Raw genomic sequence first — 17,468 nt, forward strand, 5'->3', positions numbered from 1 at the left:
TTGGTTTGTTCACTGATAAATTCAAGGCTGCCAATATTGATGTCAAACAAGCAGAGAATGATGCTGATGTCCTCATTGTAGAAACCGCACTCACGATATCAAAAGTTAATTCTAATTCTACAGTTATTGTTGGTGAGGATATTGATTTGTTAGTGATCACGACAGATCGAACTCCGCCGAATTTAGAAGTTTTTTTCTTGAAGCCAGGAAAAGGACAGACAGAGCGGAAGATTTACTCATCAAGGAGTTTAGAAGGTGTATGCAAAAATCACATTTTATTTCTACATGCTTTTTCAGGCTGTGATGGAACATCTGCCATTTTTCAGAAGGGGAAATCAGCTTGTTTGAAATTATTACAAAATCGTCAAGATTTAAAACATGTAGAAATTTTTAATCGAAGTAATGTTTCCCATGCAGAAATAACTGAATATTGCATACAGTTGTTTTGGGTTTATACGGTGCATCTGCAAATGGCATTTCACTAAATGATTACCGTTATCATTATATCACCAAATCAGTGAAGAGAAATAAGTCTGTCGATTTAAAAGCCCTACCACCGACTCCAGCTGCAGCACAACAACATTTGTTTCGGATTTATTACCACATACAAACATGGCTTGGAAACCAACTAAATCCTGAGGAGTGGGAAGGGGTTATGAAAGACAATTTGTTAGTACCAATTCGATCAACGCAGCCAACTGCTCCATCGTCCATTTTAAAAATGATTTTCTGTTCATGATTTAAAGGATGCGGCAATTTGTATGGATGTCGAAAGCTGGGTCTGTTCTGCTCTCTTGCTTGTGCAAATTGTCAGGGACAATCCTGTTTGAATGTCACTCCAACGGAAGGAATCTCTGAACGTGAAATATTCATGGACGCCGAAGAAATAGAGGTGACAAACCAGGTGAACATGCTATAATTACTATTATTATTTATCAATCAGCAAAGAAACTCAATAAGTAAACCATTTCAGGTAAGTTGAATAGTTTACATTTCTTATTCATTATTACTCTGAATTTTACATTTCTTATTCTACAAACGATAAGGATCTATCGCCGAACGTTGTAAATCCTCATTTTTGTATTTGTATCTGGGTGTGTGTGACTTACGGATTCTAATGCGATATTGAATCTTATATCCATTTTTTTTTAAAATTAAAAAATAGGATTATATTGTCTTTACAAGAGTCGGTCTATTAAATAAAACAACATACCTTCCTTACATTTCAAAATACAAAAAATGAAGCTACAGGTACCGTTGGAAAGTTTTATAATGCTCTACAACCATTGTTTGAAGATATATTTTGAAATATTTTATATTACTGAGTTATTTGCATTTACACTTAAAACCAGTTTTTTTTTTATATTGTATCTCGAAAGAAATTAACGATACAGACAGCACGTTTCATTCTGTACATTTGGTAAATAATTATCTTGAATCTGAATCAAAAACGACGGTTTTACCACTATTCTGCGGGAAGTTATAACCATTCCCACAAAACACTACAAATTCTAGTGTCGGCCATTTTGATGACGTCATTTTCCGAAACCCGACCCAATATTCTTTGGGACTTCCTGTGAAACATTTACGAGCGAATGTGGTAAGCGTTCCCGGTAAATTTTGTTTTTTTATTCGGAATATTTAGATTAACATGGAAATAAGCTGAATTTGATTGTATTTTAAATTGCGTTTTCCTCCCCCACATCCACCCCCCGAAAAAAACGGGAAGCGTACAGCAGAAAGTCGGGGAGTTTTGATATGTCATTTAGAATGACCTAATGAACGTTTTTGTGTAGAAAAACCTTGGCTTCTAATTTTTCCGAAGAAAAATGCTAAAGTTCCTGGACTACTTGTATTACTTCCTAAGTTGATGAAGGTGCTGCCGAATGGTTTTTCCACTCACACTGAATTGTAGTCCCAATTCCTCACATGTCTGGTCACTATTCACGTCAATTTTTACCTAAAGATCTTCATTTTGTACATGTGTTGGTCTTCCAGCACGTGGTGCGTCTTCAAGTGTTTCGTCACAGTTCCTAAATTTGTTAAACCACCGCTGCACTGTACGTGTAGTCACGACACCCTCACCAAGGGTCTGGCATATCTTCCGCCCCGCTGCAGCGGCGTTTGACCCCGTTTGAACTCGTATAGCATACTCGCCCTTGTGTCGCTCTGTGGAGGTCTTATGTTCACTCTGTCATTACGCAAATTCACGGTGCAACTGAACTTCTACAACCAGAAGGTATGTTGGATATCCCCAGACCAACAACTGACCTTCCCCTTATCTCTATTCGCATTGAGCCACCGCCCGCTGAACGGAAGGTTCGCTCGTTGCTGTCATTCACTGCCTGCTCAAAGACCTTTTTTCCTATTGTTTCCCCCAAAAAATGTTTTTCGAAGTTTGACGCTAGGGCGCAGCACAAGCACACCCTACTCCAAACTTCACAGCATATATCACCATACAGAGTGAGATATATTTCTGTCGTTGTTTTACAATGTGTTGCTACTTGCTAAATATATTTAAAAAATTGTATACTGCTGTGTTTGTTTTTGTAAATCAAAACAATGAAACGCGTGGTGTATCTTTTCGTGAAATACCTTCAGAAACTGAACTGAGGCAGAAGTGGTTGAAAGCAATATCAAGCGTTGTTTAGTGCTGTAAAAATGGGGAGTGGAAGCAATGACATGACTGATGCCAAAACAGTCCAAAATGCCATAAAAAGAATTGTAAGATGTGAATTTATTCTGGCATCAAACGATGCAAATATTGCATGCCAAACAGACTGTGATTCTACCTCAGAATCCATCAATCTGAATTCGAATAATATAATGCCGCCAATATCTGAACTACTAGGTTTGTTTCTGGTAATCTTAGAGGAAATTCAAGAGCCAAGAACGGCCCTTTAGGTAAGTCTGGAAACTGCAGCGCAGGCGTTGGTTTCAGAATATTTGGTGCACGTAGCTGAGGAAAAAAATAGGCTGCACTGCACGTGTCGAAAATATTTCGGTGCCACCAACTAGAACACCGATTAATGGATGTGAAATGCACTCAGGATAGAGGAGGACTTCGTTATCCCACTTCTCACTTTCTGCGAATTGTAAAAAATATCCACTCATTTGGTGAAGCGGTTTTACCCTATTGCAAAAACGTCAGACTGCCTTTTCCAAACTTGAGTCATTATATAGCTCCAGCGTTATGCCAATCAACTGCGTCCAGATGCCCAAAAGATACAACCCACACATCTCAAGTCGTACCTATAGTGCTACAGAAATTCGTAAAAATCTGCTCTTACAAACATTGGCAAGAGACAGTCGGAGAAAGTGACACGAATTCGTTTCAGATCAAGACCTCTTCACGGAAAATATTTAAATTGTGATTTGTGAACTTCAGAATGAATTTTAAAAAAAACACTATGGAAACAACAGAAAATCAAGTGTTCAGTGTTGTTCTTCATATAGCTCTTCTCACGAGATCAGAACACGAAATTATAGTGATACTCTCGAGTGTAAGTGTGTTTCAAGTTATGTCTATTTAGCAGTGGTGGTTTTAGCAGTAGACCGAGTGGGCACGGAACTACCCAAAAAATTTGAAAATATATAATTATAAACGCTAAATGATACAATAAAGAGTAAATATATTTTCCACTACTTATATTAATGGCAGATAATTAAAGATCAAACACTACTGTAAAAGAAATTTTCCACTGGCATTGATCAGTTAAATATGTATATGTATCCATAACCAAGGGAGTGGGTCTACCCAAAATTACACTCCTAAAGCCGCCCCTGCTATTTAGGTATACAAGAAACTCTTATGTGAATTTTTGTTGTGAATTTTATGTGAACGTTTGTATAGATATTGCTTTATATTTGGTGTGTGAGTGATAGCATCATAAGTAGATGAACGGCGAGGCTTATTACCGGTCTGAAACGGCATCGCAAGAAGGTATGTAATTTAGCATTTAGTAATTTAGATTTTATTAAAGAAAATAGAAACAAGCACACAAAATAATAAATACTTCGTCAGACGTAGCCTAACAATTTCACAGAAATTTCTTTGAAGTGTATCTTTAAACAAACGTTCAAGAAATAAGTATACTCAAACATTTCGAAGCTAGAGTTCTGGGATGGTATAGTAGCGACGCCAAGCGGCGAAATCTGGCGTTACTCGTGTACGTGAAAACTCATGGAATGATCGGGCAGTACCGACGAGCGAACCTACCGTCCAGCGGGCGGTGATTGAACTCACTGTGTGAGGGCCAATTGAGCACAGACCTCCACAAAAAGAAACAGAACCTTCTTGGATGTCTTTATATAATGACACTTCCAGGTATGAGGAATGAAAGCATTGAGTGAGAGTGAGGAGAGGGAAGAAATAACTGAAAACTAATGACAAGAATTGCAGACTGGTGAATCTTATGTGATATGATATACACAAAACTTTAGCACTGAATCTAACGTTTTATTCCTGCCATAGAAGAAAAGGGAAGCATCCTCTTGGCCTACCTAATTTCCCGAGCTACTTATTCACCCTCTTGATTTTCATTAATTCAAACATTTACCTTTCTTTATAACTAAACGACATAAATATTCCTTTTTTATAATAAATAAAGTGCCGTTATGTAGATATCCGTGCAAGTTAGTGTGGAATACCAGTTTCGCTTATCAGCTTTGCTTCGGTTGGTGTTACTGACAACGGCCGACTTGAATCGCAACTAACAACGGTCGAAAGTATGATAAGAGAAACGAAAGAAAGTAACAACTAAGAAAAAGAAACAGAAACGTAGAATGGACGAAAGAAAGAAAAAAGGAACATAGTTCTTACATGGAATGAAATTTGACAAATACAGTATTATTGCTCAACAAAGTGCGTAAGAAAATGGAAAGTCAATGAAATTCTTAGATATGGTAAGAGGGATTAGTGTTACACGTGGAATGCGAAAAACTAACAAATTTGTTTTGGGAGGAGACGTTTGAACCTGATTACCTCCCCTAAATACGCCACTGCTAATAATAGTAATTTGGAAGTAATAAAATAGCTTTACTTTCAACACAGACTCAACTTAAGAAACTTAATACTATCTACACAATCAGCAATATATGAACAATTAGCGAAGAAATCATTCACATTCTTATAAGAATTTATTATAAAAACTATAAAAAGGGAACTTACCTCCGCACTTTCAGATGAGCTTTTCCGTGCTAAAATAGAAGAAAAGAATAATTAATTAATTGCATTGTTGTTCATTTGAATTTATTAGTTTTATATTTTGGAAAGAGTATTCTAATCTACTCCCCGTTACGTAATAGAAATTATATTTATGTAGCATAACTGAAACTACGTATCATCTATGAGTAACATTCAGAAATAGCGAAATAATTCCTTTGTACAATAAAAATACATACAGAGGCGGATCCAGGAGGGACTTCTGTGGAGGGTCGATGGGTTGTAATACTGCTACTTAGAGATACTTTTAAGAGCTCCAAACTCTGGGATGGGTTTTATTTATATATAAAATAAGAAAGTTTCCTCTTCTGGGGGTATCGCTCCGATCGCCCCCTGGGTCCGCCTCTGAATACATATCGTCGCATGAGAACAAGAGGAACGTAACTCTATTTTTATAGGTTTACAGGCGAGAAGACAAAAATATTGTTTTCTTAGAAAGATGTGTTTTAATAAGATGGTAATTGAGCTACATTACAACAGATGATCGACAAGGAGAAGAGATGGAGTCACGTTCCATTTACACTAAGTGAGGTTTTCAAAATTATGTTCAAACATGAAGAAAACTAAAACCGCATTTTTGGAGTTAAGTTCCTCTGGTTCTCATGCGACGATATAAGACTACAACTTCACTAAAATCATTTACATATAAAATTTTATATTATTATTATTAAGACATAACTTCATCTACCGGCTGAGTGAAAATACAATATTACCGATTTCATGTTGAAAACTGCCATAATAGTACAGGCATTTTACGATATTTACGGGACAAAATTGAAAGAGAAACGTTACGAATGTTTTCTATACAATTGAAGTATGTTGAAAACAATGGCATAAAATCTACCATTGAATTCCATTTGATAAGGCCTGAAATTCAACATGATATCTCTCAAAATGTGACAAATGACTTATTGAACGACATTTCAGACTTTATAAAAAGCTCACTAGATGGCGTTAGAGCTTCATCTATACTCTTTGGTAGGAAATTTATGATTGTTCCTATTGCTTACTCATTATTTTGCTGAATCTGAAATAATAAAATTCAGCAATGAAATTTACCTGAATTTTGATGTCAAAAACTATACTTTGTTTATAATACAATCATACACTTAAAGTCTCATCTGAATTATCGTATCGTATACTTTATATTTCACGTGCTTCTTGCGTCTTTTGTTCACTGATACAGACAAGGCCAATGCATTTGCAAGATATCTCGAGGACATCTTTACGCCTCTCGCACCTGAAATTCCACATCGTTCTCATCCAGTCGACAAACTCAATCTGGATTCTCCTCATCTACAGCCTAATGTTAATCACACTCTGCCTGAAAACCATCCTCTTACTACACCGATCTCTATATCTGACATTAATTCAGTTGTAGCTCACAGACGTAATACAGCCCCTGGCATGGATTCTATTACATATAGACACATTAAAGAAAGTCCGTACGTAGTATTATATCTGCTTTGTCACATCTTTACCTTTATTCTTCGCACTGGCTTTGTACCTGCTGACTGGAAAACTTCGAAAACTCTTATGTTTCTCAAACCACATAAACCTGTTGCTTCTGTTAGCTCATACCGTCCTATTCAACTAACATCGACCTTCAGTAAAATACTGGAACGCATCATTGTCAACGTCTTCATTCATACCTGGCACATCACCACGTCATTCCACTCGAGCAAGCTGGTTTCAGGCCTTCTTTCAGCATTAATGACCAATTGCTCCGCCTCTCAAATTCCATCTATACTCACTTTAACACAGGCAACCCGTCCTGCTTGGTCCTGTTTGATCTCGAGAAGGCTTTCGACAAGGTCTGGCATACCGCTCTCATCTATAAACTCAAACAGCTCCGCCTGCCTATTGCTTACCTTAGATTCATCTTTAATTTTCTTAGCTGTCGATTGGCTTATGTCTGTATCAACACTAGTTTTTCATTTCCTATTTTTCTTCATTCTGGAGTTCCCCAAGGATCGGCTTTGTCGCCCTTACTATATATTCTATTCGTTTCCGACTTCCCAGCAATCCCAGATACTGTTAAGCTCTTTCAGTATGCCGATGACACTGCACTTTTTGCGACGGGCAAAACAATTCATCAGCTTAACCTGGCTCTCCAGGATGCTATCAATGCCTTTGTTGATTGGTGCTCCCACTGGAGACTGATAATAAACCCAGCAAAAACTCAATGTATTGTATTTCTTGCCCCGAAGCATCGTTCACGTGTACACCGCAACCCAACACTCTTAAACCTTTTTGTACAAGATGTACCTCTAAAACCTACTCGCAGTGTAAAATATCTAGGAGTAACCTTCGATCGTCAACTAACCTGGAAAGCACATCTGAAAGATATCTCCAAGAAGGCGTACTCTCGCCTCAATCTTCTGAAAGGTCTTGCTGGAACTACCTGGGGACTCCATACTCATACACTTCTTAACACGTACAAAGTTTTCCTCCGCCCGATTCTGACGTTTGGATTTACAGCTTGGATATCTGCTCCGTCCTCTTACTATGAGAAATTATGCATCTTGGAACGTCATGCCTTGCGAATTGCTTATCGTATCAAATTACCAAGTCCCACTCAAGAGCTCTATCATAGACTTACATTTCCGCATATCTTATATCATTTAGAAACATTACGCACTAAATATATCACCCAGCGCCTGCACAACAATCATCTACTTCTTCAGCAAACTTTTGACGATCATGCCCGAAGTACCTCCCCCGTTGCCGCTCTGTTAACTCCGCTCTCATTACTATTCACTTTGTACCATTACACTCTACCTCCAGACCACCCTGACGCCGTCTACTACGAGCCATACACTACAGCCGCTCATCTACCTCACATATGGCCATCATATGCACTGTGACACCTTCTGTACTAACAGGGCTCCTCTGTCCTCCTTGATGCCTAGCGCCGCCCCTAGGCGAGAAGATAACCAGCATTTGTTCAACTAACAGAACCTATGTGTTGTAGTGAGTTTCGCACTTCATTTCATCATTCCACATCATATCACTTACAGTTATGGTTTTCCGCAGTGTATGTATTTACCTTTCCTCATGATTATGGTTAAAGGCCATAATGACTATTAAAGTTTGAATAATAAAGTTTTCTGTACCTACCCATAGCCCAGCCATTGCTTCCTGAACAGCACAATATGCTAAACATCTCTTCCCCTACAGAGGGCGTAACCCTCTTCGGGTAGTAGCTAGCGTCGGCTAGCTGGCAAAAAAAAACGTCTTTTGTTTTATTGATGTTATTTGAAGTTATGGAGTTTAGCTGTGTTTCATTTTAAACTGCTATTGTGAACCTGAATAGGAGGAAATCATGTGCATAACTTGCTCCGCGTGTGGTTTAGTCTCATATCCTGCGCTATGGCAGATATTTCTAATAAATATTTTCTGTTATACTGAAGTAGAAGACCTAGCGGCTAAAGGCGTACCGTACTAGAAGTCAAAAGGAAATGTAAGGAGAGGAAGATTTCTCCGTTGCAAGTGCATGTAGGCCCGCGTGTTCATAAACAATATCGGTCAAAGTTTTTAAATTTGAAATCATCTTCTGAGCTCAGACCATTTGAATCAGAGATGAGATCACATAGTTTACGACCTCGTGAACCGACATTTAACTCCCAGCATTACTGTGTGCTCTATTATATTGAAATAAGTCGATGTTATAGAGAAATTTGCAGTGTTTCCTGTGAGAACAACTACTTTTGATGAGAGGATACAGCAGATATGTAATGAAAGAAATGAAGACTGGGGCGAATTTGTGCTGAGTAGTATACCGTCTGTTTCAGATCTTCATGCTGCAGATCCGTGGTATCATAAAAAAGGTAGTATGTTTTCAGACTGGAAAAGGAATTCCTGTACAATTTCAAGAAGGGGTCACTATGAAATGCTGACGACCTAAAGACAAAATTGAGCGTGATGCACTGCCAAATACCGAGAAAAAAACGATGAGGAGGAGTTAACAGTAGTAAACTAAATCAAGAAAATGGAAGAGCACCTACCATCTGAAAGCCAGGTTTAATCATACTCATACCAAATCCATTCAATGCAAGCTACTTGATTATTTTGGTGATGATCTTATTGATATGTAGTATGAGTTAAAAAAATAAGATATTTTGACTTTCCGAAGAACAACTGCAATAGTGTTAAAAGAATGTCATAATATGAATCATACAGACATTGATGAAGATGACGCTAACATTATTCTTGCTGCAGCAGCCCTTATATAAGTGCATACATAATTTACAACAAATAAATGCACATAGCCAAATACCAAGGGGAAATTCTCAGTATGTAATTAATGGTGGAGTTCTAATACATCGAATTCTATGGAATCGTAATGAAACTTTTTGAAGAAATATGTATTTTGTACATCTCATATGTGAAGCGATGATATAGTAGTGCAACTCTTGTGTTTGGTGGATATAATATAGTTTATTCTACAAAAGTCCGAGTTCACCATTATCGTCAGATTCAAACACAATCTGCTTTTCCAACCGTTAATGTAATTCCAATACAAAGCCAAGCCAGTATGTTACACTTCTAGGTCGCTTTTTGCAATGTGCTGGGTGCAATGTTATTTATGAAACAGCTAATACTGATTTACAGATTATTCGTGAACGGTCAATGCTGCTCAAAATGACACAACAGTTGTTGATGACGAGACAGATCTTCTTGTCTTATTGTATACCAGACATTCCTCACAATGTGAACCTATGTCCTGAACCAAAGAAGAATACGAAAGATGTATTAGTGTATGATATTAAAAGTTGCAAAAGTATTATGTGATACTGTTTGCGACAACATGCTGTTTTTCCACGCATTCTGGAATGTGACACAACATCACGACTATAAAAAATAGGAAAACCAGAAGCTTTTAAATTATTAGGTAAATGTTAAGAATTTTGAAACCATACATCGATAGTCAAAGCACAGACGGCTGAGAGGGAAGGTATAATTATGTCTAGAAAAGCAGAAGTAAATCTGTTGTATGGTGGACAGTCAGATGAAACATTGGAGCAAAGTTGTATTCGGATGTTCACCAGAAAAGTGGCCACCAATACTTTTCACGTGAAACCTGAGGTACTGCAGCACACTCAAGATGCTTGCCCGCAACACAGTCTGCGTGTCTACCATTAAGTGCAGCAGTGGCTAGGTCATAACCCTTAGACGCTCATTGACCCAACTGTTGCGTTCATGCTTTAAACCTCAATAGCTCAGCCCCTAATTAAGCTAAGAAGATAATTTTGGTATCAATGTATTCCTGAAAAATGAAGATTTGCTATGCAATGTATTCCTGAAGCTTTTCGATGTTATGTCTATGGGGAATACCACGACTGAGTGGGGAAGGGTAAAGTTTTTTTTGCATCAGTTTATGGGGGCTCTTCCCCCCTTGAGGGCACACTCATAAAGATTGGTATGTGAAACAATGAAGTAGTCCACTATATGGTAATACCCTGTATGTGCACTTGTTGCTTATATAAAGGAGGAGGCAGGAGCAAAGTGGCCAATTTTTTCAAGCCTGTTTTTTTTTTTTTTTACGCAAATTACGTTTATTTTCAGGACGGTCACTTCCTCTTCTTCTACAAATATGGCGGGAGTTGCAAAAATGTTATCTCATTGGGATCGGTGTTTCATAAACTTTCCAACGATGTATGAAACACGATCCTATGATAATTAGGAGAGTCACCAATGAGAATGTCTGCAACAACCCTTCAAAACTAATATACAAGACCTTTTTATAGGAATTTCGTTCTGAATTTCTATCTCGCCTTGTATTGCAGCAATGGCTGTTTTTTATATTATTGTCGTAAGCGTGTTTGCTACACAATAGCATAATTTTGTCACCGTATGATGACTGCAAGGGTTGCCAAACGTCCACATTCCATTTGTTTCATCATCTAATACACTCTATATAGTATTTTGTTAGGTATCATGTTAAATGTCGAATTTCAGACCTTATCAGATGGAATTCAATGGTAGGCTTTATGTACTCGTTTTCAGCACACTTCAATTGTTTAAAAATCGTTCATAACATTTCTGTTTCAATTTTGTCCCTCATCACTGCTTTTCACAGCTAAATTGACTGTACTATAATACAAAATATTTATTAAGATTTCACATCATCTGCTTCCCTTACTTCAATCGTTGACCGCAGGAAGCAGCAACGTAAACAAACACGGTGGACCGCTTACCTGTTTATGAAGTAACTTCCTGGAAGTTGCTTTGGAAGCTGTGAATCTCAAAAAAGGCTAGGAAGAAGTCCAGATCTCACTTCGTGTGATTTTTCCTGTGGGGCCACGTTAAGGAGAATACGTATAAGTCTAAACCTCAGACAGTGGAGGAATTTGAAACCAAAAATTCAGAATGTTATTGCCAACATCCTAATTGGTTTCCTTCAGAAAAAGTATAAACTTTATCTCTGGTCCTTTGAGGAAGATAGTTAACATCACGGGTACCTAACTTGAGATATCACATATTTTTTTGTTTTCTAAGAATGTCATGCACACTCATGTCTAAAATGATTCTCGCATATCTATAACTGTCTTCTTGTAAGAATATAATGTGCTAATGAATTTGCAGGGTACTTTTAATACTGATACTATGTGAATAATCGGGAAATGTATATTTGTAGTAAATTTCATAGGAAAAGAATTATAAACACGAAAATTAGAACGAGTAAAACGAAATGTTGCTAAATGGAGAATAAAGTTTTATTTTCGTTTTATTGTTCTTATTTACTGCTCTTTTGACATGAAATTTTCCACATACATGTCTTTGCTGACTATACACATATTAATATTGTAAGAAATACCGGGAGAATTCGTTATCAAATTATATTCCTACAACATATTTATAGACATGCGACAATAATTTTGGGCATGAGTGTACATGTTTTTCTAATCATTATTACGAATCAATATTATAGAATTTCTAACAGATTCTCAGTGGCGGATCTAAAAAGTAAAAACTGGGGAGGGGACATCCAGAACCCAGACTATGATAGGTATATCATATTTTTACGTAAATCGTTTTAATTTGAAATCCGTTTGCGCATTTCGTTAACAGGAACTAGGAATATCTAATGTTGCAAGAAAATGAAATGAAATTTTTGAGTTTTACGTCCCACGATTATGCCGGTTAGGCTAAAGGAGACAGTGATGATGAGAGATGAATGAAATGGTGGAATGAAGAAAGTTTGAGGAAACGGGAGAACTCCGAGAAAACCCACGCACACGGTGTTTGTCAACCACAAAGTTCACTTGGCGGGAGCAGGGTTTGAACCCGGGAACCCAAGCACCAGAGGTGAACGCTCTACCACTTTTTTAAACTTCCTGACTATTTTTTCTATTTTAACCATTTCTCAGAACTACTAGATTCAACAGGGACACGAACACACAAACATCGAAGACATTTAAAATTCCATCCTTATTACTACAGGGGGACTCGAACCCCCAATGGGTTTCACCTCACGATCATCAGCCTAATGCCTCAGACCACTCGGCTACACCCACCGGCATACTGAGCCACAGCGACCCCTCTAATGTTGCAAGAGTTTTCCAATATAAATAATACTTCAATTAGTTTAGTCGCTCAAAAAACTTAGGGCCTTGGCCCTCCAGTCCCCCGGGATAGATCCGCCACTGCATTTTGTTTAATAACTAGTTATTTTTCATTTATCTTGTATTCCTCTGGGTAATTAGTGTAATCTATTTTTCACTCTCTTCAGGCAGTTTAGTCAACATTAAGCATTATTACCACTTATGTGATTCATAAGAATACGAAGATCAGTAATCAATAAAAATATTTGGGAGTTCGGGTATACTGTATATCAGATATGTTGTAGGAAATAAGGTGAAAGAGAACTGATCAGAACATAAAACACTTTTCCAATCATCAGGAGCCCACTTTTCTTTTTTCTGGCACTTTTTATTTTCGCTAAAGCGTTGGTAGTGGTGATGGTGATCGACAGTTTAAAAATCATAACTCGACCACGGATGTTCAGGTTACATGGCGTACTTCGGACTATTCCAGGAGGTGATTGAATTTCTTAATCAGTTTGCAGCATTCGGTATATGGTCAATCTTTGGCGATGCTATTTTGCACTGACAAGGAGACTTACGGAAGTGTCATTCACCGATTTGAATGAAACTTTGCATACTTGTAGAACATCGAAAAATAATCGACACGTAATTTTTATCTTGGCAGTGGCGTGGGTTTAAGGATAGAAACCACCCTTTGAACGTTAGGGGTGGTCTCCAAGCATAGACAGAAAACAATCATTTAATGTAGAAGAAAACATACTGCTAGGGAGGGTTAGGAGAGCTAATTCAGAATCTGACTCAAAATTACAAAATTCAAAATGGCGGATCCAATATGGTGATTACAATTACTAAAAGTCCTCTGGTTTGAAATGCTCTGCAGTTAGGAAGAACAATTATAATTGGCAAGAGTTACTGCGAGAAGGTTGCAGACTGATTTGACTGATTTGCTTATTTATAGTGAGTACCTTCGCCTCTCACTATTCGGGGTACTTATTTATAGTAGAAATAAGTCTCTCGCGTGCACCACATGAAGTTATACAACACCACCTACGTAATAATATACAACGTCATACCCCAAACGATATACCCCAGTTGGCATTGGGTATAATTGAAGTATCTTTCGTTTTCAGGCAGACATTTCGCAACAAGACGTTTGCTTATCTTTTAATTCTACCCATCGCAAAACTCTCACTCACTGGACGAACTAGTATTGGCCATGAAGCAACGAAAATTGTCTTTCATTACAATACTCAACCAATCGATGGTTAGACTAAATTGGTCGTTATATAATCGAGTCGAAATTGTGATCCTTCTTTGAGCCCTTCCCGGCGGGAGCTCGTGTGATTCAGATTCCATGTTAATCAGTAGATCCCGACTCATATAGCCTCCCTACTGAAAGGGACGTTAAACTCAACATTAATTCAACCAACTTTCAGCCTCACTATTATATTCAACAATCCATTTTAACGGTAAAGAAAGTGAAGATGGAAATTTCGGTGATCGGAGTTAAAGTATTGTATTATCAAAATTAAACCTACTGTTCCAATTGAGCGCCTATTGCGTTCTTCACGGAACTCAGATATACTATAAATCACTATAAATAAGCACCCCTAATAGTGAGGGGCGAGAGGGCTAACTTTAAATAAGCACCCCGGGTAGTGAGAGATACAGAGACTCACTTTAATCAAGCATCCCCTTAAAATAAGCACACAAAGGGGGTTTGAGATCGGTCTGCAACCTTCTCGCAGTAACCTCTGCCAATTATAATTGTTCTTGACTAACTGCAGAGCATTTCAAAACAAGATTTTTAGTAATTGTAATTACCATATTGTAATCATCATTGTAATCCGTCATTTTGAATTTTGTAATCTTGATATCAGATTCTAAATCAGCTCTCCTAAGCTCCTAATTTTGATATCAGATTCTCAATAAGCTATCCTAAGCTCCTAATATTGATATCAGCTCAGCTCCCCATTCCCCTGGAAGTATGTTTTCTTCTACATTAAATGATTGTTTTCTGTCTATGCTTGGAGACCACCCCTAACGTTCAAAGGTGGTTTCTACCCTTAAACCCGCGCTATTGCCGAAATAAAAGATACGTGTCGATTATTTTTCGATGTTCTACAAGTATGCAAAGTTTCATTCAAATCGGTGAGTGACACTTCCGTAAGTCTCCTTGTGAGTTCTATAGGCCGTTACCACCTTGGACACTGCTCCCTTAACATTCCTTAAGAAGCTAGCGACCTTAAGGATTGTCTCGAGGAACAGTGTCTAAGATGAACTTTTTAATAAAGTACTTTCGTTCTTCCTATCTTTTTAAAAAATATTCAGTTTATTCCCATCAATGATGGTCAGATCACAGAAGATATCGTCTTCTGTTGGGCCAATGACATAAATTTAAGCGTGGTAAGAAGGTATTAGGAGTGAATACCAGATATTTTTATTTATTGATTTATAGTCTTTAATACATAAGAATGCGGTGAGAGAGGAGGTGATGATAGCAATGAAATGCTATTCACATAGCATAAGGTCACATGATGTTAGTTAAGACGAAGCAGTTAATCTTCTGCTCTGGAGATACTCAGAGCGGGTTGAGACAATGGGAACTTTGTTAGTGAGAACAAAAGAGTGCAATAATGAAGTGTTTTACAATAGATGTGTGGATGGTGATGGTAAATGTGGCGATGTGGGATTCAGAAAGGAGTGGCCTGATCACGTTCATGGAATACAAGAAAATGATCGACTGGTGAATATGCGTAACGTGACTCAGCTGGAGTCTGATCTAATAGCTCATGAAGGATCGGGTGAGCGGTGTTGATACGATGTTGAATGTAGCGACAGTGGAGGCGGTAGAAATACTGTAAAAGAGTAGGGATAGTTATACGGCGATAGATTTCTTGTAGTTCGGTTCGGAGTTCATGCAGGTAGAAAGTAGACATGACATTCGAGGACCTGTAATCTGTCATAGTACTTTGGCGAAGCGGATAACCAGGCGATATGTCCATGAGTAAGATCAGAACAAACAAAGACCTTGTACGTATGAAATATGAGTTATACTAAGACACCAGTTGGTTTTTCGTAAACCGCGGAACAAACTGATTCTTTGACGTATATCAACTTTTAAATTGGAGAGATAAGCTTTCGCACTGAGCTGTTTATCGAAGGTGACGCCAAGATAATTAACATTATTTTGCAAACATAATTTTGATCCTCCAATTTGCCTCGGTGGTCAAGCGACTTCAGTAATTGTTTTGAAATTCTGGAATCCAATGTGATGACGGCCGGGAATATATGTGGGCGAAAATTGAACGAGACCAGCGAGATGAAAGCAAAAGTCCTCGTTTCTCCACATTCGACACCTACACATTTCTATATCAATAGTTTCGGAAAGCACACATTAATTTGAAACAGAGTGAATGAAATTTCTTAGTTTTCTTTTCTACGATTATAGTCTTTAGACTAAACTAAGGAAAATCCTTTTTCTGGACAGCGGTATACTGTACAAATATACAGAATCCTCTTGCTTACTACAGAAATCAGTACAGAGCATACGTTATCCGTATGCTACACAGGCACTGTCCTTAGATGTTACATCATGTCGTTGAAGGATGTCTGATATCTAATAGGCTTCCTTATATTACATACATATATGTATGTTAGCTTCGTCAGCTATATTATATACGTCCATTTGTATGTGGGGTCCTGACCGCCTATATTATTTCATACGGAAAGTACGTACAGATGGAACACACAGAAAGTATTATAAAACAGGCGTTTTCAGTTATACCTTTGCTGTGCGTTAAGTCCAAAATCTGCAGGATTTACAAATGTAACAGTGTAAAGAAGACGGATGATTAATGAAAGTGATCTCGAAGTTAGGATATTTATATTTATTAATATCTTACAACAAAGATACTTTTCTACAAACGTGAAAAAGTGTATGTTTAAAAATAGTTCCATTACATTTAGTGTCCTCAGATTAATATAAAAAATTGCAATTAGAAATGGACCCAAGAGGGGCACTTTTATTATTAACATAAGCGATATTTTATTGATCACTACTTTAAGGTCATTTTTACTATTGAGATAAGCGGTACGTCATTTATCCCAACTTTGAGGTCACTTTTATTTTTAACGTAAGCGGTACGTCATTGATCCCAACTTTGGAAGGGAAAAATCATGTAGGATGTTGGACAATTTATGAGTTCTTCTATTGATAACATAACATTTCAAGGTCTTATTATACATAGTTAAGATATCCAACTTGAAACGATGTTATTCTTCTCCCGGTTCGATCCCCGGACATATGAATTGGTGATAAATAACATCATGTCATTTTCTCAGACTTTTTCGGTTTCCTCCCACATCGTCATTCCACAAATTCTTTCAGAGCCATCAATCATCCGTTTGCTTTAGGGTATAGCATACAAACTTCGAACGTAAACAGAAAATTTTCATTTATTTTTGAACGTGTTTCTTTGTTTGAATAGAATCTGCAAATTCGTAGGCAACCCACAAGAGCTAAGAGTAATGTTGGTTGCCTAGCATTGCAGGTACAATCATTATACCGTAAGTATTCTATAATAAGTAGAAAAAAAAGAAAAACATGCAAACGTTCTTAATTACTTTAAAAAAATGTTGGGAGAAAATTGACTCAGTAAGTAAGCAGGAAAGACAAAAGAGTACGGAAAAAC

General features: G+C 37.5%; 1 protein-coding gene across 1 annotated transcript in view; it reads right to left on the bottom strand.

Annotated features, from left to right (window-relative positions):
* The window catches only part of LOC145678589 (uncharacterized), an 820,101-nt gene that overhangs the window by 337,695 nt on the left and 464,938 nt on the right, over positions 1-17,468 (bottom strand). The window contains exon 3 of the mRNA XM_081748923.1: positions 5,171-5,199. Within this exon, the coding sequence (XP_081605049.1) occupies positions 5,171-5,199 (29 nt within the window). The remainder of the gene's footprint in view (positions 1-5,170; positions 5,200-17,468) is intronic.

This window comes from Thermobia domestica, chromosome 2 (genome assembly GCF_964235325.1).
Source record: "Thermobia domestica chromosome 2, izTheDome1.hap1.1, whole genome shotgun sequence".
Lineage (NCBI taxonomy): Eukaryota > Metazoa > Arthropoda > Insecta > Zygentoma > Lepismatidae > Thermobia > Thermobia domestica.